This window comes from Solenopsis invicta, chromosome 2, assembly GCF_016802725.1.
Source record: "Solenopsis invicta isolate M01_SB chromosome 2, UNIL_Sinv_3.0, whole genome shotgun sequence".
In the NCBI taxonomy this organism is placed as follows: Eukaryota; Metazoa; Arthropoda; class Insecta; order Hymenoptera; family Formicidae; genus Solenopsis; species Solenopsis invicta.
The window spans coordinates 16781779-16804428 of record NC_052665.1 but is presented as its reverse complement, the minus strand read 5'-3'; the positions used below and the strand labels follow the sequence as shown (position 1 = coordinate 16804428).

At 39.5% G+C, this 22650-nt stretch overlaps 1 protein-coding gene across 6 annotated transcripts in view; it reads left to right on the top strand.

Moving 5' to 3' along the window:
* Window positions 1–22650, top strand: part of LOC105197520 (acetylcholine receptor subunit alpha-like) — a 186856-nt gene that overhangs the window by 110157 nt on the left and 54049 nt on the right. For 5 of the 6 annotated variants that reach the window (XM_026131120.2, XM_039445945.1, XM_039445947.1 and 2 more), the window contains one exon: window positions 5891–6071. In XM_026131120.2, coding sequence (XP_025986905.1) covers window positions 5891–6071 — 181 coding nt within the window. Of the gene's footprint in view, window positions 1–5890; window positions 6072–6864; window positions 7046–22650 lie in introns of all 6 variants that reach the window. The other variant, XM_039445944.1, reaches the window with a different exon arrangement.

Here is a 22650-nt window from a genome sequence, read left to right as displayed (position 1 = left end):
ACAATAGATTGAGATTAATGCGTACCATCGAGTTGCAATAACGTTGCATAACGATTAATTTCCCGATAAGTTCCTCTAATAGTGATGCATTATAACAATATCGAGTTGTGCAATATTGTCGTTATAACTTTGCTGCATTCGGAATACAGACGTGATATAAAGGATACGAAGACTATGTATTAATGCAATTTATCATTATGATCTAAATCTGAATTAGATATAATCTTGCGCAAAACTTCTTCAATTTCTGGAGTTACGCTGACCTATTTGAGCCTTGAGGAAAAACGAAATTTAAGTTTCTATAACTGTTATAATTTGTACAGAAATGAATGACGGAGAAACGTGACCTGACAGACCTGAATAGTAGTGAAAAAAGTATTTTCGTTATCATGGTTCGTCGTGATTTGTTATCGGAAATAATATCGAGAGGTAACCTGGAGGAGATTCGACTATGTAGGATTAGATGGGGGGGCGGTGACGACTTGAGAGACGCAGAAATTGACTATAGAGAGAGAGTCAATGGTTAAGTGAAATTGAAGTTTGAGTCGTTGATGAAAACTGATGTGGGATTCGAGTGGATTGCCAACTCCCCTTGAGCAATAGTTCCGTTCTTTTTTAATCTCGGGAAGAGGAGAGGGGCTAAGGGGAGGAGAAGTTGACAGCAGCGATCTGGAGAACGGGATGGGACCAATTGCCATCCCCTGTGTGAGCTTCTGGACAGACGGGCGTGTGCGGTTAATCCTATCACGGTACTGCGCTGTTATAGGACAGCGAAGTATCCGGCTAAATAAATTGCCGCGACTGGTTGGAGAGAACGACAAACGCGGCGGGAGCTTTCTATTGAGAGAGATGATTTATGATCGGTGGTCTCGCGCCGCTTTTCCACTCACGGCTTGAAAATCTCGACGGTCCGAAGTAGAACGGATAGAAGCGAATAAAGTATTCGGGAGAGAGCCGACAACGTCGGCCAGAAACTGCTAGTCGATGATATCGGGGAGGATGAAGAATGATAAATATCGCGGGGTTAGATTTGGGTCTGGCAGCATTGATGCAAGCTTCCAAGACCACTGATCATCTTCACGGATACAATGACGCAACGTTACGCGAATATTATGCATTATCATGGTGGCTGGAAGACTCGCTGTCCTTTATTTAACTAAAATGCTACAACTTCCGTTGGTCCTTTTTTTTAATATCAGATAAGAGAGAAGAAAGAGAGGGATATCTTTTGTGATCATATACGAGAGCGTGGAAATTCGCGATTAATCTCCGAGCTTATCTAGGATCGTTACACAACACCGGAATTCCGTTCGGCGGTTCTTGATAGAATTCTCTCAGTTGTATTGTACGTCAGGGCGCTTTCCGGCGGAAACGGTAAGGGCAAGGCTATTTTTCAGCGGCGTCGGAGCTGCTGTATCTGGCCGCCGCCGGTTAATTCCATGAAATATCGGTGCCTGCACCTTTCCTGATAATGGAGACCTCGACAGACTGCCCCCGGTACAAGCAATTTTTCATTTTGCCGTCGACGCTTCTCTCTCTCTCTCTCTCTCTCTCTCTCTCTCTCTCTCTCTCTCTTTCTACTACGACTCGTTTCGATTCGTCGATTATTTCCCGTGTGTGATACGCGAGAATTTTTTTTTGCCGTGTCCGGTGCATCAGAAAATGAGGACGACGCATCGACACGCCGTGGAAGTGTTTTAGGCTGAACGAGTTTCACGCTAACAGCGACTATGAGCATCTCTTAACACTTAACGAAACGAAAATCGACAATTTATCCACGCAGCAGTTTGTTGTATCCTTCACATGCAATAATTACAATTTTAATCACTTCCTAAAAAGGAAACAAAGTTTTTTGACAAACGTAAATTTTTTTTAACAAAAATTTGACAGTAGTACTATCCTTTTGGACAACTTTGCGATTTTTTAACATTAAATATTTTATTAATTAAAAATTGTTTCTTTGCATTACATTTTTAATAATTTTATGTTATCACGTTTATCAAACTTTTATTCAATTTTAGTTAATATAATGCTTAGTTTGTAATTATTACACATTTTTCAAGATTTTTTTTATAATTATGACAATATTTTTATTATTTATCACGTATATTTTTAATTCGTTCAATTCACCAAAAATGTAAACCAAAAAGAGGCTGTCCGTCTCCTCATACCGAAATGGCTATTTCTCATCCTTCTTACTTCAACCTCAAGCATCTGCCATTAAAAGGAAAAGAATCTGGGGCATTCGGTATATAATATATCACACACCTAACGCGCGCGGTATCATATCACTTTGCGGCTGATAGGTAACGCGAGAAGCGCTATTTTCACGAGCGTACCTCGAAAAAGGCTTTCATCGCGACACACACATTCTCACGTGGACCTTCATCGAGAATCATTGGGGGTTCTCGCTGCAGGAAATTGCGATTTCGCGTTTGAACCTGGAGATAGAGGAGGACAGACGGGCGTATGCAAATTGCCAAGCGCGGCAGGATAGCGCTGTGCAGGCTCGAAATCGAAATGTGCAGTGGCACTTGATCCGAATTAACAAGAATTGGAATCAATCGTTTTTTTATCTTGAACAAATGGTTGTACAGCGTGTCGCTTGCAATTGATTTAATCATTCTCTAGATATCAAACGGAAAATTAAAAATAAGGAATATATTTAGCTCACTAATTTGCATCGATATTATAAAATTTATTTGCGGTATATTACTTGATGAAATAGTTACGTGACCCTTTGATTTTGGAACTTTAATTCCACGAACCGGATTACGTTCTTATAGATTTTTTGTCGCTGAACAAGAATCCGTAAATGAAATTGCTCTATCACATCACATTTTTGAGAAAATTAGATTTAAAAGTACCGAAAATGACATTTTTGTGTACCTTTGAGCTAAAAATATCTCAAAAATGTGATATGATAGAGCAATTTCACTTACAGATTCTCGTTCATCGACAAAAAACCTATAAAAATCACTTGGTCCTATTCGTGGTCTAAAAAGAAGTTTAAATTTGTTGAACAGTGTAATTTATAATTAGTGCAATTATTTTTAGAAAAGATTAAAAAATTGTCTCATAATTTGATTTCACTTACTCGGTAACTGATTATAAATGTTTTTTGTTAAAAAAATTTATTTGATATTAATTGGTATAAATTTAAACTTTATTATAAATTCGATAATACACGAAGAGCTTACAAAATTACATTATGAGGGCGAATACGATATTCGGCAATCAACTCTAATATGCCATCATCTTTCCACATCTCTCAAACAGCTGTCAGACAAATCGATAGCTCTGTGAATCTCTATCGGGGCGTAAATTGATTTCGGAAAGCGAGGGATTCACGCAACAATGGCTACACACACACACCCACACCCACCCACACACACACACACACACACACACACACACATCGCGAAGTATCCGATATCCCGCAAAATGATGTATCCCGTTAGATTGAGTCCGATGATTGACTCTTACCTTTCAAAGACTCTTACGAGAATCGGTATTCCTCTCGATCATGTAACACAATCATCTGAGAGATCGGTTGCCTCGATTAAGACTCTCGGTTCGCGCGATCTTTACGAGCGAACCTGCCCCTCGGCATTTCCGCCGATGTCGCCGTTTTGAATCACGTGCCGTGTAAAGGGGAAACCCGGCTACGCTTTCCGACCGAAATTCGAGACACGTAGGATGGGGAAGCATCTGTGCATTTGCACTGTGATACTTCATACGAATGATGCGAGGGGGAGAGGAAAAATATATCCTCGTGCGCGCGGGCGAGATGCATTTTTCGAGCGAACTAAAATATATCAGACGCGATAGCTACAGTGACAAACTGGTCTTTTGTACAATAAAACGGACTAAATTTTTAAATTTTTATACGAATGGTCGAGATGAAAAAGAAAACGAGTAAAAAGACGGTTAACGGTTCTCGAGAAATATAGTATGGAACTATGTAATTAAAATCAAGCAACATTTAATAACTGAACATATTGCTTCGTCGTTCGTAACATTTTTAGCGTACTGGAATTACATTTTGCTTCGAGCAATTTTTTTCTTTAGAGAGTCCCTTCGTCGCAATGTAAGCACAACCTACACGTTAATATCCGCCGTTCGTGTTTACTCGAAAAATTGGAAACGCTTGCACCATGATTGCGCAAACGTAAAGCCACGCGATTTGTACATTCATTTCCTTTATACGAAGGAACACACACTGTTTGATTTACGTCAAATACCTCACAAAGTTCCATGCTCACATGGTGGACAAGTCGGCCCGGTAAACTATTCGCCAAGGCAGGTTTCGGTTGGATTACTAATGCAGTTCACGTCTCCCCGGGGGGTTATACGGGCGAAAGCTTGGCGACGCATTCGGGATCGAGAAATATCTTGCCAATACGGTGACGGTCAATGCAATCAAAGCTGACTTTACACAAAATCGTATCACGGGAGCAGCGTGGAAAGGCTGATTTATCGTCGCTCATGTCCGCGCGGAAACAGTCAAGTCCGATAAAATTTAAATTAAACTCGTTAAACAGAAATTTATTATACCTCAATTGACTGAAGAACAAAAAAAGATGAAATATTCTTTATTTCTGTTTATTTTTATAACATGACATTTTTCATTACATTTATTTTTTCAATCGCACTTCGTTTTATATTTGATTTTTATTATAAACGCCAAAAATTTAATCAAGTACATAATTGCGTTGCAAAAAAAATTTATTTTGCGTAGATGTTGTCTATAACAAATTATTACAATAAAATGCAATTTACCCAGAATTCCCGACAATTTTCTTCCCCTTGCCGGCTTAGAAACTTGAATTAGCGATATATACTTTCTGACTTGATCGTAACTTTCGGGCCCGAAGATAGTTCGCGAGGGACGAAAGGAAGCCGATAGCAAAATAATCCCGTTGCACCGCAGTCATCCACGATGACTTAGTACCTCCGGATTCTCTCCTCGACTCCAGGAAACTCCGAGACCATCGCGCTTAGTTTACTTCGCAATCCCACGTGGCCGATGCGACCCTCGACAGTAAACGGGTTGCTATCGACCACGGATATCTATATACCTATATCGGGCTGGCATCCGCTGGTTCTTCAATTTAGAAACTTTACTAAGCTATCCAATTTCACAAATATAGGATTGACAGTGGTTAGTGTGAGATGGTTAATGTGAGATAATTCGGTGATGGACGTAATCTATTTACAGCTTTTATCGGTATATTCATCAGAATATCGATCGTTCGCAAATTTTCAGTTATAAATGGAAGAGAGGAACGATCGTCTTTTAAATGCCATTAATCAGCAATTTTGTACATGCGTTTATTATATAAGCTGAAAACACCGAAATGCGAATATTGGCGCTGAAGTAAACTTTAATTTATTTAAATTATGGAGGTAATAACTAAGAAAAAAAATAAATAACAATGAAAAATGCTAAATCTCTGTTTAACTAGTAGTTGCAAAGCCAGATTATCGACGTACTTCCAACCTTCAGGCTTATGGATCGAAATAAGAGCCTGTGCGATAATCCAATCCTATTTTGCGAACGCTTTGAGCCAGATAATTCCGAATTAAAGTTGCGTCGATTCTCGAAAGGATCATTTTCATTCGCGCGGATCCATTTTATCGTCGATTACTGGTTTAACACCTTTAGAGAAATTAACAAATTTTCTACGTGCAAGTAAGATCTCTGTCTGCCTATTTAGGAGATACCGTTAATTATATTAAAACGCACACGTATACACATATATACACAAAAATATAAATTTAAAAAGAAAGTAAAAAAAAACAAAAAAGACGGCTTGGTATCGAATCGGAAGTACAAAGTAAGCTCGACCGCCGCAGCGCCCAGAACCACTAATGTGCTCGCTCGCAGCGCGGACGGCAACTTCGAGGTGACCTTGGCCACGAAGGCCACGATCTACCATCAAGGATTGGTTGAGTGGAAGCCGCCGGCCATATATAAGTCCTCCTGCGAGATCGACGTGGAGTACTTCCCATTCGACGAGCAGACCTGCGTCCTCAAGTTCGGTTCGTGGACCTATGACGGCTTCAAGGTAAATTCGCATGGTAGCCGTTAAGTCGTCACTCCCCTTTTCCCACCCCTGACCAACCCCCCCTCGAGCCCCCAAACGATTAACTGAGCCCCCCAATTAGCTCGCCGAATGTCCGAGACGCGGATCCGACACGGCTCCGTACGGGATGCGTCTCCGGGACGGCGATCAAATAGATCCTAAGCATAGACTAGATCACAGACGATTGGCTCGTCGCGTGGGTCTCCGACGATCGAGAGGGAGAACACGAGTTCCGAGAAAACCACCCCCAGAAGACGGATGCTGCCATATATAGCCCGCGATGACACGTTTGCGTTTATCGCGCAGGCAGTGAATCATAAGCGCGAGATTAAATTCTCGTGAGAGAACTTTTGCTTTGAAAAAATAAGCTAATTTAATCGTGCGATTGCTTTCGTCAGAAGCAAAGTTAATTGTCGTTGCCAGTGTCTTTCTCGAGTAAAGTTGTAACGCGAATCCGGGATATTTCCAAAGCTATCGATCTCGCGAGTCAGTCGACGTATCGGTTTTCCGTTTCGAAGTCTCTTTTGGACGATCGGGAAGGAACGTTTCACAAAGCAATGAAGGTATCGCGATAAACGTGCAAACGCGAGCAAGATTCACTTTGTCGATACATGGGAAGTCGGATATCGAAAGAGACAGAAGGATAGCGAGATAGGGGGAAAGCGAGGGAAAGAGAGAGGAATGAGATGGAGGCAGGGAAAGGATGGCAGCATCCGGAGACCTTCTCTCCGAGCCAATCGTGATCACGCTCGGCTCGTTTCTTCGGTGATTCCAGCGCCGACGGGAACTACGAGGTGACGCTGATGACCAAGGCCACGGTCTACTATTCGGGATTGGTCGTGTGGCAACCGCCGGCCGTATATAAATCCTCCTGCTCCATCGACGTTGAGTTCTTTCCGTACGACGTACAGACCTGTGTTTTGAAGTTAGGCTCCTGGACCTATGACGGCTTTAAGGTGCCGCATTACTACAACGCAACGAGCACGAGAACCGCAGTCTCCAAGCATTTAGTCTCGAGAATACTTGCTCATCATCGGTCTACTCTAACGTTATCCTTTAGCTCGTTTTCCATTTTGTGTTCTCTTTGTCAAAGAATGCCTCCTTGACACCCGTAATCGTTCCTGCGATGCGCTAATCTTGGACGTCACGTGATATATTTACGTATATTTATATTCATCCGTCTACGCATGTATACAGGGTGCGCCGGATACTCTGCATTATCTGCCGTGTATGTATTTCTTTGACCAATTTAGAATCGATCCTACTTGAAAAGAATTTGAACGAATATCCTTTTCGCAGTTATCCGGCAAATCAAAATTCATAGGACTCGAATGAAGAATGAGCTATCGTTACTCATTCGCGCGCAAACTTTTTTTTTTTTTAATAATTCGAACTCTATTAATACTTGGAAATTTTCTCTTGACGAGATCTACTCCAAATTGGTCGTGAAATTCGTAGATAAAACAAGAATATGGGGCTCCTGGGACACCCTATATATGTGTGCATATATTTGGATATTGTTACGTGGTGTGGACTGCAGTGTTATTTTATTGACCACCATTCGATCGTGGTACGACGCGCGGTCGGCTCATTTTCATATCGTTCTACGGTGTGTTCGAGAAATCGGCGGGCTCGCAGTCATCTAAACGCATCCGTCAGTTGCGGCTCGTGTTTGCTGTCTAGGCGAGGATCGACGAGCTTATCCGATGTCCACTATGTCAGGCTGTAATGGAGTGCGCGTACGGGCGATTCGAGAGATTTACCGTTACATGTCGGATAGGATCGCACCGTCAACCGTTTGTTAAGCGATATATCCTATTGCGAATTAATTCCGTGATTAGAAAGTCACAGTAATCGAGATAAGGAAAGACTTCGATAATCGTCGTCTCTCTCCGACGATCGTTTATATTTTATAAAATAACGATCGATTACTATTAAATTCATTTTATAATTTTAAATTATGGAATAAAGTAAATTACTTTACCGCAAAGAATTACCGAGTAAAAAAAAACATAAAAGCATCTCATAGTCATTAATTCACTGTTTGGACATTTTCGACAATCAATGCGTTTAATTTATTATTGGCTGCTTCTCGTTTTGACAGATTTGTTACTCGATATCATAAAAATTTTTTCCACAAATATATAATAATTATAAACCTATTAAATATTTTCTTTTATAAAATAAATACAATAATTATATGATATAACAATTCATGTCGATTTACAAATAATGTATCGGATTTGCCACGTGGATAAAGACTCGTATTTATTGCAAAAGAGACCTGTCAAATACGAAAAAGACATAATCCCTCCGATCCTCGCTTCGACAAAGAAATAAAAATAATGCATTGAAGGTCCAAAGGATGCCTCGATCACGATACACACGCCGAAGGGAGCGAATATCCGCTTCCGGTCAGTCGTGCCTCGTTTTTTGCCATTTACAATATGCAGCAGCCGAATTTGGAGAACGCTAAAGCCACGATTACGAAACTGTTGTCGATACGCCGGTTGTGAATTCTAGATGTTTGTTTCTCTAGCTTATTCTCTTTACAAAACACAGGGCGTCACTACTCGACACACGTGGGAAAGGTATAAAATATCGCGACATCGTGACACATGAAACGAGAGACATGTTAGCCACATGCACCCGGTTGTTCCAATACCGTGGACACTCTGTTTCTTCTATATAAGTGCGGCAATTGCAAGAATTGTCACTCCATCTACGTCTCTGTCCACTTATCGGTGTTAAATTTTCCAATATACGATGACAAGGCAGAAAGCAAATTTTCTGCACATTAATTCTTGTATAAGTAGGAAACAATAAATTATCAGATATAATTAGTGCATGGTTCGCAGTCTTAATCTGTTTTTCGATTGACTTTCTTCAATTATGCATTGTCATGTAGTTACTGTAATAAACTCGCTATTTCGAGACTCCGATCGTTTCCTATTTATTCAAGAGTTTGAACGACTTGCTTTAGGATTTATTTTCGAGTACCTCGATACGTTCTATTCCGTACAACTTTGTTGTCTAATAATAACAGCAGAACTTCCTTCAATATGTAATAGAACAGGACAAATCAGAAGTGCATTTTTGCGAAGGATCGTAATCGAAGTGTACAAGAAAAGAAGTTTATAACATAAACGAAATAGATTGAGTTAACGGATTCCTCTCCGATATTTCCTATTTAGTTTGATATTCTATTAAACGAGCATTCAAACGAGCGGTCTGTTATTTTATCAATCACATGGACTGCGAATTTGACCAATGCCGAGCCGGGTTGAGTGCGCAATTAAACGCGCGTCGACAACGCAATTTACTCGTCTAGACCAAGCCCGTGGGAAAAGTAGGACGATCGAGACGCGATCGATACGGGAAAGAGTCGCCAGCCGCGCGCCGCAGTGCTTTTCGAATTTCTCCGCGATTAAAACACTTATGTCACCCGCGAAAGGAATACGACTGGACGTAAAGTGTCCCTCCCTTTCTTGAGAACAATTTACCACATTCCACTATGCAATATTAAAAGTCGCTTAGCAGTAGAATAAATTCGGTGCTTTCTAACTAAAAGATCCGACTAAAGCAGAGCGCTTTTATAGCGCGGTGCTTTAACAGCTTTTTCGAAAGTAACTCTGGAACATTATGCGCTAGCTCTCGTATAATGTCGGTCAAGCTTGGTGTTGCGTTGATAGCCGAGGAAATCATTATTTCTTGTTCCAAATAACAACTTCAATTAATGCACTCTTTAATGTCTGGATACAAGAGGACGTTTTAGACAACTCTAAATGTACTGTTTCACGCTGTACAAAGCGTGTAGTTACTTAAGGATGTATAGGACATTTCTCAAAACATTAACAAAGTTATGAACAAAACTTACAGATTGTTTTATATTGCATTTAAAATTATAGTAGAAAAAATTTGGCAGCGATTTTCTGTCTGAATAAAAAATAATTTCAATAAAAAGTAGACATGTACTCTCTTTAATGAAAATATCATTAATAATGAAAGAAATAATGAAAAAAAATCTGAATTTTTTTTTATTCAAGCACGTTAAATATTTAAGATGATTTATGTAAAGTTTCATTGCGATGCAGAGATCAGTGCTCTAAAATAAACAAAATTTGTTTATTTACAAAATAACTAAACAATCATAATAAAACTTTGTATAAATCATCTTGAACGTTTAAAGTACTTACATTAAAAATTTGAGATATTTCTTAATATTTTAAAAATGAATTTAATTTTTAATAACAAATAGAATAAATACGCTATACATATATTATTAAATAAAAATATAATCTTATTCACACAACTTTCATACGTATATAGTTTATTTGAAGCGTTAATATTAAATTTCCAAATTTCATTTACTTTATAGAGACTGTATGTTCTGTACATACTTAATATACTACATGGATAAAATTTCACAATTTTATTGCAAATTTTGGAACAAGGCTTCCAGATGATTATGCAATTATCGTAATGACATCGCGCTAAACGATCTTCACGATTTACGCGCTCGCGCGTAATACAGTCAATGTACGTTCTATTTAGTGCGTGCGTGTCCTTTTTGATCCGCGGTTTGGCCGGAACTTCCACCCACTCTCACGGTTACATTGTTAGAACGCTCTGTCGCAGAATTTCCGCGCTTTTTGCAGCGACGCATCGCTCGTTAGTTTAACCAATCGGATTATACGAGACTCGCGCTAACTGAAGCGCTATATTCCGCAAGACAAATCGTCGTATTGTATTTCACGGACCGATAAAACGATGTAAATAGATACACACAGATCCCTTCGATATAAACGAAAGGCTTAATCAATTCCAATTTGCAAGCTTTAAATTTAGATTTTTCCTAAGATTATCAAGTATTTCTCGACAATTAATTATGATTCGAAAATTACTTATAACTCTCTTATTCATGGAAAATTAATCCGAGAAATTGCATAAAGAATCGTAGAAAAAAAATGTACAAAAAAAGTAATACGAGCGAGCACCGTGCGGGGTACTTTATTCGCGCTCGTCAGTCCGACGATTCCACTCGTGCATCGCGAGATAATACGACTTTTCACGTATCGTCTCCCCGGTGTTTCTCCTGCCAGCGTGCTTTATTGCTACGATAAAGGGTGGATCAATATTCCAGTGCACGTACGCGGCTTCTGGGCGCTCATTCCCGTCGCATATCTATGCCGGCCGCGAGTCGACATCGTCTTTTTTCTGGTGTCATCAGATGGTACGTCATCAGATGGTACGTAAAATAAAGTTCAAGTCGTCAAAAATAGGAGATCGGCTGGCGGCAGGCGATCAGACATTCTGATAGACCACGAGCCTCGGGACGTAGAGCGTCACGACCCACGCGAATTGACTCCAGCTGCTGCGCTTTTTCATAACTCTTCGGATATACATATATATATTATATGTATGTATAAAACCGGACGTGTTTCGAGTAATATGCTTTCGAAACGCGACCATTCTCTTCCGGCATTTTAGTCAATAAATCGGAGAAACTCGCATAATTATGTGATGGCGCGCAGCATCGAATAATTTGTGCGCTGCATAAATAAAACGGTTGCACGGGGTCAGTGCGCTCCCTCGTCCGTGTGACCTATCAGCAAATAATTTGGCTATTCGTCCTATAATGACGCTATTAATAATGCACCGCGCCGCGATATCGGTACGCTCGATAATGATTAGAATATACGAGACGTCTCGCATTCAAGAACGGAAATTCTAGTTCATTATAAAGACATATGCGGGATCTGAAAATGTCGCGTGAGATATATGTAACGTACTTTATTTTATGCAAAAAATTCACAGGTCGATAAAAAAACGTTAAACGTCCTGTATATACAAAGAATAGATAGAATAACGTGAACGCCTTTATTTCATTAATAAGAGATTATTAATCAACCGGTTATTTATCTTTAATACAATTTTTATTCTTATTTGAAATAAGATCCTGCTTAAATATAGTCCAGTAGTGCAATACCATTCTTCTTGAAAAGCATCTTTTAAAAAATATTTGAGAATGCTTAAGAGATATTAAAAAAGAAACATTTATTCTCCATTCTGCCCTTTAAAATTGCTCGTAGTGACAAGAGAAACGGAAAATTTTTAAATAACAGAGGACAATTTTGGAAAATAGTGACAGAAGCAAATTTTATTTTCCAATATGTCACTTATGTTGTGTAATAAATTGGAAAATGTTCTGCTAAAAAAATAGTAACACTAATTCTATTGGTGACTATGCGAGTATAACCTTATTCCAAACAAAGATAAAATTTCTATTAAAAACAAATGGTGAATTATTCTCTTATTAATAAAAAAAAAATAGCATATCTTCTCGGTGCAAGAGGACGAAATGACGTAAACGTCATTTCGTCCTCTTGCACCGAGAGAAAAGACTTTATTAATTCAACAAAATTTGTAGCTACAGTGACAACAAAGTCACATTTGTTGTCACTATATGTACAAATATTCGTTCCAGGTACTGGACATTTTTTGAATTAGCAGAGTTCTTTCAGTGTGCACATGCTGTCGATAGTAATCTCGATTGTTTCGGATAATCCACGTAGGCCGGTTTCGCGTGTTCACAAAACAAAAACAAAAAATATGTCCAAATGAAAGCGCGCGTTTCGCCCGACCGATCGAATATCGCGGCTGAGCGATTTCCGGCGGCTCCGATATTTATCCGCTCTACTGCGACGTCGATTGTCCGTGGAAACGCCGCAACTCCTGCGCAAGTTATTGCCGGGTCAGTCATCCGAGACGGACATACGCGGGTTTCGGTACGAGAACAGACGATAATAATTCAATTTCCTGAATTCCTGCGAAGTCCCCCGTTCCGCGAACGGCCTTCGACCACTCGCTTTACCCTTCTCCCTTTCAATCGAAGTAGCAGATTATTTGGATCAGAAATCAATACGAGACAATGGAGCGATTTTATAGCCACGCGATCGATATATCGGGGGAGGAGCGTACACGTTGAAGAGATTGAAATTATTTCCATGAAATAAATTTCGCGCTTAGAGCGCGCGAGATTATTTCGTTATTTTCGCGACGATCCCGTTAAATTCGACTAAATCGTATTAAACGCATGAAAAGTCAGATTACAAATTGATATGAAAGCGTATGGTAATATTCGCAAAGGCGTACGTATTACCATCTTGACCGTCGAGCCGTTCGGCATGGGCCATATTGTTTGCAGGATTTATGCTCCAAGTTTCACCGGTCAAGACTCGGCTAAATCTGTGTGCGATGACCTTTAGTGTGCACCGGTGTGCATTAACGCAGCCAAGCAAGCGAATTCGCAATAAATCTTATCGAACTCGGAAGCAAGCCTCGTAAGGAGTACGAGAAAAATTATGAATGAGACTTCTGCGATTTACGGACTTATATACTAATATGTATAAGTTGCATTTCCAAGAAATTACGCGATCACGGAACTGTAATTGCTGCGTTTAGTAAAGTAGAAGAATATAACAGCATTTTCGTTAATCGATTTATCGATACATCTGTCCTACACGCCATAAAGAGGAGCGGTCATAAAGAATATAAAAGAATTAAATGACATCCAATAGGATCAAACTCGTCTGATTCGTTAATCTTATTTAACGCGCCTGTCGCAACTTCGTAATCAGCGGTCTGTGGTAACGTGCTTTGTCTCGCGTCAAAAAATTATATTTCTGGCGGCATAAACGCGCAATAACAGCGCGCAATGTCGGGATGACCGATGTCGGTATCAAATTGATAAGTGAAGCGGAGTTATACGCTTCGCTCGCGTCACTAATTAAGACCTTTCACAATAATTCCTTTTCCAATACACAACACTCGCCTCGAATCCGGTTTATATCTAGAAGCTCGATATATTACGAAATAAATTTTGAAAATGTCTCGATTGCAAAGCGTATCCTTTGCATATTTTATTAATGCATTTTACACCCGATCTTCTTAAACGTTAATAATAACAACACATCTTGTTAAATTATTGTTACATTTTTTTTTCACAGTTGCAACTCATAGTATTTATCGAAGAATACGGAAGATTTTTTAAAGCGAGTCAATTAGATATTACTTTCTAGCACAGAACCTGTTTAAAAGAAAGCAGTTTTTTCCTCGAAATGCATATGTATAGCAAAAAAATGTTGCTTATGCATATTCATAGATATATCTATGCATATTTATTGTGCTTTCTTTGTTTTTTTATCTGCAGGTATGCACTCCGCACATTGTGTTGGTTGTTGATTTCGGTGTCTGTAAATTCAAGTTCAATTGCTGACGAAAATAAAATCTCTTGAATCTTTTGTACATTACTAAATCGATATACGTGTGTAAGTTCACATATCTACTTTAAAAAAATATATATATTAATTATGTTTTCACATATCGATATATGTGTGTATATTCTCTTATGTATATTCTTTTGTTATTTATTATTTAAAATCTGAAATGTTAGCTGATTAGCATAATTTCTTTTATCCGCGTGAACGCAGCCAAATTCACGAGAACTATCTAAGCACGTTAATTTTTAAAATTTCCCCCAATAACACTTTAAAACATTTTCAAACGCATCAACTGTTGAAATAAAATGACAACTCTCCGATCAGTTCCGTAAACTGCAATTTATATATTTCACGTGTGTTATTTATATGCAGTATATCTTTTATTAAGCCATATAAAGATCGGGAAACGGCAACGTTCCGCGGGCTCTTTTACGTTTGGCACTTTTACGAGCGCTTTCGTAACTCTACTAAAACTCGAAATGAAACAACAGCGGCGATTGACCACGCCAACCTGCGCCGCCGTCAAAAGTCGTCCCGTTCGAAGGGGCTTCCACGTGGGTGGAGGGCCGCAAGATATTCATCGGGAAGCGAGAATTCTGGTAGCGCGCGCGCGCGCGCGAGCGCGGAAAGGGCGCATCCCCTTTAAGAGGCCCTTAGGGGAAAGTATAGTGCTTTCGCGGCTTTAACTTAGCAACGGCGAGTCGTTGACTTGTTGAGTGGTTCATGTCAACGTGACCGGGTCAGAGCGCAGTCCGATATTTGCCGGAACAGCCGACACGCCACCGGCCGATGCGAGACGATGGGATGGGACGGGACGGGAGGAAACGGGACGGGACTGAACGCGCCGTCGACTACCATCGACCTTATACGCCATCAGGATCGCGATACGTCGATCGCACGCCCAGCGTGAAATCCTGTCAGCGCATTAGAATGTGCAGCCAAGCTGTGTGCCACGCGCAAACCTCCTCACACTCGACAACGTCCGTGTATAGAATAGGGATTCTAAATCGATGGTCTCTCTCTACGGAGAGATTTTCATAAAAGATCCTTTTAATTCAATTCAATCTTGGCGCTAAACCATTCGCTCCAGAAGACATTTATTATTGTATGTACACCAGGATCTGTTTATACCAAAATATATATCAGTTCGTAAGAATTTATTTTAAATTATAAAGATTATGTTAAATACGAGCTTTATCAAATTGGAGTGAATTATTGATAATAGAAAGGTGTGCGTCGTTAATTAATCGATAAGCCGCGGTCTATTTATCTTGTTTCAAACTTCCACAATTTATAGATTGATTTAATAAGAAAAGAAAAAAACCAATTTTTAATATTATTACACTACTAATTGCAAAACTTTATAACGTGTAATTTTAAATATTTTTACGTTAAAATTATGATTTGTTAACACTGTCGCATTAGTAAAAGCAATGTGAGTTTCTCATGATTACAAGAAGAGCTCACAATTGTAGAATTTACCTACACGTTTCTACATAGATACAGTACTTTTAGAAAAAGCTTTTCCGTGTCTCTCTTTTTCGTGATATCCACATTTTCGGAATTACGAGGTTCCCTAATTGGAATTTACACCTTTGGATTTTACGAAAAAAAAAAGAAAATTACCGAGTAATGTCGTAAAAAAAAGAAGTGCTTTGTTTAAAACAGTAGATGTAAAAAAGTGTACATCGTTGCAAGTAATTTTAAGAAAACGAACGTAAATTATTCTAATTAATTAAAATGTCCCTTTGCAGATACTCTCAAGATCATATGTAACTTTCATTAGTATAAGAAATTCATAACCGAGTAAATTAAATTTATTCAATCAATTCGCAAGATTCGAAAATAGAACGAAGCACATCTCGATCTCATGTCCATCATTACGTCGATTTACGATCCATCGAAAAACAAGTTGGAGTATCCAGTTGGGTACATCAGTTCGAATTGTGATCATCGATAACGCGTCCAATGCAATTCCCGTTATTATTGAACGCTCATAAATCAGATTATTTCGAGTTACACTAATCTGAGGAGAGGAAGATCGCGGGGAAGGAAGGAAGGAAGAAGTTTTTTATATTGCGCTATGTGATCATTCGCCCTCGGGCGCCTCTCCGTGGTTCTTTTTTTATCGAGGAATCGAAACTAATGCGAACGTTATCATTTATCGTTCGTACCGTTAAACCGTTACAAAAAGATGATCGCAAGAAATGGCCGTAAGAAATGGCTGTGTGGACATTGCGTCTCTCTTGGACGGAACATCCTCAACCCAGTTATACAACTGTGGTCATAGACGACGTGAACGAACGAGAGAGAAAATAAATCAAAAGAGTCAATATATATATTGACCCATGTTTAATATATATACCGACTTGATCTTTATATCGAAAGTGGCGATTGATGTCATTATTCCTTTTCGAATAATGCACAATTTTATACCTTTTCCATGGGGGCTCGACTTTCCATAGTGGCGTCGGTGCCTTTTGTACGTTTCGCTTTTATCACGCACTTACACATATACAGACGCGACATGTATCAATGTTACACATACACACCCTCGCATACACGGGTCTACTTTACGTGTGTCATGCCGAAAATGCATTTTCCGCGGCGCTCGCGATGCAATCAGAAGTGGCTTGGCTTTGTGTAAGATAAGCGAGCATAAGTGCGTATGTGCGGCGCATAATATCATTTTATCTCCATAATAAGTTTCACTACGTCGTGTTGCCACTATCTTTCTTATCATTCCTGAGAAGAACAATATAATTGGGTGAAGATATTGCCAGCACGTATACAAGGTGATTTGGAATTAAGCCGTCGAGCTTTAACCGGTTGTGTTCTTTAACAAATTTGGGATCGATTGTTCTCAATGGAAATATTGACACAGCACATTCGGATTCTAATCCGAATTATAAGCTGCCAAAGTATTTAATACCGAAAATTGAACAATCGTGAAAGAATTGGCCTTGTTCAAGCAGATTCGTGTTAAAGGGAAATTAACTTCAAATTTGTCGATGAATGCGCCGGTCAAGCGTAACGATACAATTTAAGAACACCTTGTATACATACACACTTATCCCCATCAATTTTATACGCGAGAAGGAGAGCGATCGCTAAAAGAGGAGAGTCCTTTACACACACAGAATTTAATCTCTCAGTAGTCTCTCAGTAAGTTTTGTTGTGCAATAAGTTCTATGATACTTTCTTGATGGAGGACTGCGACGCGGCGAAAAGATTAAAAGAGGATGCATCGCGCCGCGACTGCAGCCGAACGTTGTACACGCAGTTCACACACTCACACGTACACGCATACATTCGCACGTATCTATTCCGCAAAGTACACGGAATCTCACAAGTACATACATTCGGTATACACGTACAGGCTGTTCCGAAACTGCCTCCGGCCAACTTTGAGCCACGCGCGTATCTCTTCGCGTTGTTTTTTTTTTCTTTTTTAATCAAATCTAACATTTCTATGTGTGGATCCGACTGCAAAACACAATGGACATTCGGAATATTGCTCGTGAAACAAATTTAAACGAACATTTAAATGGACCGACCAGATTTTATTAGAAGCGAAAAGTTAGCGTCTATTATTAGAAGATATCGCACTTTAGAGATGTTCGTATATTAGTTTCTTAGACGTTCCATCGCGCGAAAGTTTCGGACCATCCCGTAGAGAAGCCAGTTTACTCAACACTACACGATCCATTTACACTGTCCTAAACATAAATATGGATGTTTATATTATTGTTGGGTATGTATGTAAGTGTGCGTTATGCGATAGTAAAAGCCAAGTACCGCAAGCTCGATGTGTTGTTGCGCGTAGGAAAGCGTTAATGTGCTTGCGCGCTAGGAAAGCTTTCTGTCTCTAGAAGGGCTGCAAGTGTGAATGTAACGCAACAAGAGAGGGGCAATAAACGTGTCGCTCGGGACACGGCAGGTGCGAAGAAAGCCTCCTTTATGCCGCGGTGCATCGCGGCGTTAACGGCTTAACAATTTAATAGCCTCGGACTTATCGTTGAGATTTAGAGAAAGGACCCGGACTGCCAATTACCGTTTTCCACCAAATGTCCAATTTACTGCCTGAATTTACTCGTATTACTATAATACCGCAGTTGACGATAATCATAGGACGGCAAGCACATATGGGACATGCGAGATAATGTTCATCGTTACGTCACTATTTTCATCGGAATCTTAGTTATCGTTCCCCTTTTTAACTAATAAATATCTATTTTTCTTAATCTCTTTTAGAGCCTGCGAAATTAGGTCACATCTTTCTCCCTTGTCGTCTTCTCTTATTTTTGAATTAAAAGTATAACTGGGTTCACTTTTGCAAAAAGTATCTGCTCGAAAAGTTTCCATATTGATATTCCCCGTACGTCTGCTAAAAGACTCGCACGGGATACTGGTTAAAAGATGCCGCGTTTAGAAAAAAATATGAGAGAGAACGGTGTTATAAAATTCAGAGTCAAGTAGGTAAGTTTGGCGTTAAAGGTGCCGCATAAATATGTATACTAGAGAGCGTATCAATTTGTGCTCCAACGATATCGTTAGAGAAAAACGTTTGAGTCGATAAAAAGGCTGCACTGTTTTCCGTCGCCCCAAAGGTGCGCCTCGATTTTACGGCTAAATCGTCACGATCAAAGGGACAGAATTCCGTGAAAGTCGCTGTGTAGTTTTATAGTTTCTCCCAACGTATACGAGGGCTAAAGTAACATGTTATTCACACAGTCGTTCTTCCACTCGGGTCTACGAAAACTCGGTTTCCCTTGTCTCCTCGGGATATGTCTTTTCAATTTTTAAGCGACTCTCTTGAGTGGATGAAGGATATAATAATGTCATGAAATTATTAGGAGTATTAAAAATTCGATGGAATTAGCAATGTAGGAATACTTAACAGTATCTGATCACATAGAAATGACTTATGTAATAAATGATACACGAAAAAAAAAACGATAAAAATGTTATATACTGTTACATAATATATTATATTTTCATCATTTTTTTCATATATCATTTATTATATGCATATAAGTCATTTTTCTTTATCAAGATTATTTCTCTATGATTACTATTACATAATAATTATAATTAGAGATTTTTAAACATTTTCTCAAATCAGATTATCTTTCTCACGTTATTTATTCTTAATGTAGAGAAGGTAAAAATGTCGGGCGAAACACACGTAACTCGAGCAAGTAAAACGGAAGTAAAAAACCATTCCGATAATCGTGCATTCCGTGCAAACGTGCCGTGCGCAGTGGAAACGCAGCGGTCTGTCAACGAGTCCGGGATTCGGCGGGGTGTGAAAAATTGCGGGGGTTTTCAGCTCCACTTCTACTTCCGCATCCGCCTGCCGGACGGGTTTCTCCAGTTTTTCCCACCCCCGAATTGGACTCGTGGCTCTTTCTTTTCCCCGGCGGAAAATAGGTCGCGGTTCGCATCGTGCTCGGAACTCGGTTAAGCGGCGAGCGCCGCGCATTGCACCTCGTGTTATGATTTATGCACGCCCGGTGGTGTTTCCGGTGCACGTCGTATAAAGGCGTTGCAAGACCTGACTTGGATACTTTGGAGCAATCATGGTGAGATTTATCTTTGTTAAAGTATCACTTCCACTCGCGCGCCTTAAATAACGACGACGTCTCGGGGACCGATCCGTTGCATTTTACGTGCCCTCTTGCTTTTTACGTTTAAATCGTCTGGAAGCGATTAAAGCGAGATTTTATTGCGACCTGCGTGCATTTCGCGGCGAAGTAGCACTGTCGCCTGTTTAATGTTGGCCTTAACTAAGCAACCGCGCGTCGTCCGGAAGTACTTTGTGTTTCACGGTTTATGACTATCGTCTGTAAAACAACCCGGAGGTTTTATCGCGCGATCACAGCGCAATCGATGGAAAAACTCGTAATTTCTTTTCTCAGAAAATTAGATACGCCCCGAATTTTTCTCTAAATATTATAATGAGATTCTACAGATTACATATTCTATAGACGGTTGCCCAAAACTTCTTTATGATAACATAATGTTATGAAATATTATTTAAAAGGTAATCGAATTATAAACTGCTGAGTGCGCTAAATTAAAAAAACAATTGTCTTATTTATTGATAAATGTAATACAATCCATTGAGAAGCACAGAAATTTTTAACCGCTTCAAACTGATAATAATATCGTGCTCGCGAACGCGACATTAATTATTAATTCTCTTAGTTTAGCATCAAGTATCGGTAATTCCGAGAACATGTGTGATTTCTCCAACATCCTACGTAACATCGTAATTTTTCTTCTCATTGCATATCCACGAGCACGTCCACGAGCTGTAAAAAAAATATACGAGGTTTCTCGTTTTGTAAATATTACACCTGAATCTCCGGGAAATGGTTCTCGGAAACCGCGGTAGAGGAAAGTCATACGCTGAGGGAAACGAGACTTTGTTTTTCTTGTTGTTAAAATGCGAGTGCAACAGATTGAATATTATGGAAACGCGAGAATAATTCCGCGCGCGCTTTTGTTTGGTTGAGAAACTTTCGAGCTAAGAAATCTGACTGGAAATCAGCTAACTCGTTAGCAAGTTTGCTGATGTCTACGAAAAAAAAGTTTCGTCCCGTTGCCGATGGAATAGTTTCATCTTTTCGAAAGAATTCTATTCGAGAGAACTCGTTCTCGGAACGAATTAAGTCACTTTCTCGTTTTTCCTCAACAAACAGAAACAACAAAGAAATATATCTTTGATATTACGCTTTCAACATTTATTAAAAAACAACTTTGTCGGAAATGCTCTTGTAAGAGGATTGCCTTCGTATATCCGCACGATTCTTTTTAATATGTTTATCCGCTTAGAAACGAGTTTTTTTTTGGCACGATCTTCACGTTATTATCCCGCGCAAAGAACAGGCGAAATAGCGAAATCGTTCAGAAGCCGATCGACCGAGCCATTAAATTGACGCTCCAAAATGGCAAACGTTCGTCACGTATGCGCGCTTAAGAAGGAAGAAAAGTGTTTGATATTGCGAGACAGTTGCGGTCGGGGTTGCCTAACGAGGATTATGCATACACACATAACAAGAACGGAAAGGGATACAGCCGAGACGATACCCAGGCCGCAAGCTCGGTCTGCAAGCTCACTCCACGGTCTGCAAGCTCACTCCACACGAATTTCCCGTAATCTCGGGACCGCACGGCGCTCACCCCGCCGCCGGGTGCAGGTGCTTACCGATCTAATCTGATTCGCACACGAGCCCCACGCTCGGGTCGCCGACCCACCCAGCACAATTAGGCGAACTATAGAAACGTGCATCCGTCGAAGCGCTACGGCTTAGTGCCTCGCAGATAAAGCCACCCCCGGTATTCCCCACGGAGTACGTGCCGGCGCTCGGTGATGCGCCTGGCCACGTTATCTCCCTCGAGGACGATGTTTAAGTGTCGCTCGGGGAAAATCGCCACGAAAAACGACTATATGTGTCAAACGGGAATCTTCTTAGTAGAGGAGAGATTTATCAGAGCAAGCCGAATACTTCCCGAGCATACATACGATTTAGCTTGCCATTAATGAGAGATTAGTGTCAATGTAAACGTTAATTATATTTGTATCGTTATATTGATAATGTTTTTGAACGAAGAATATTTTTATCGCAGATTGTTATTGTTAAAATAAGATTTCACTTGCATGGAAATGAAAAATCTTCTGACTAGCACCATGCTCTCTTTTTTTTGCAGTTTTTTTTTTACTACATTTGATTATCTTCAAGGAAAGAGTTTAGGTGTTTTGTTCTATGAACGAGATATGCTAATCGATATTTATCTTTCTCATTTTATATATAAGACACGTTTTTTTAACTAATTTTTATAGAATTTAAATTAAATAACTGACGAATAAGATCTTTTCTCAATTTTATACTCCTTCAACAGACTGAGTGAGTTTCTTATTGGAATGTTTATTTCTGATCAAGTTATCAAGAAACGTCTTGCGTCAAGTATATATTTTATTGATAAAATAAATCTTTGAGATATGCTACACCTTTTACAGGAATGAGAATGCTTTTCTGGAAATAAATCGTTATTCTTTTCATTAATAAATAAGTCAATGTTGTCGAAAGGTGCAGATCTTGGAGGTGAATATAGATTTTTCCAATTACAAAGATATTGCAATGATACAGATAAATGCACTCTTCATGCATAAATATAAGCATGCTTCTTTTTTCAATTTATTGAGATACGATGACGTTCTCATCATCTTTTTCTTCGCAAACATCCAAGAATTTTGTTGCTGTAATGTAACT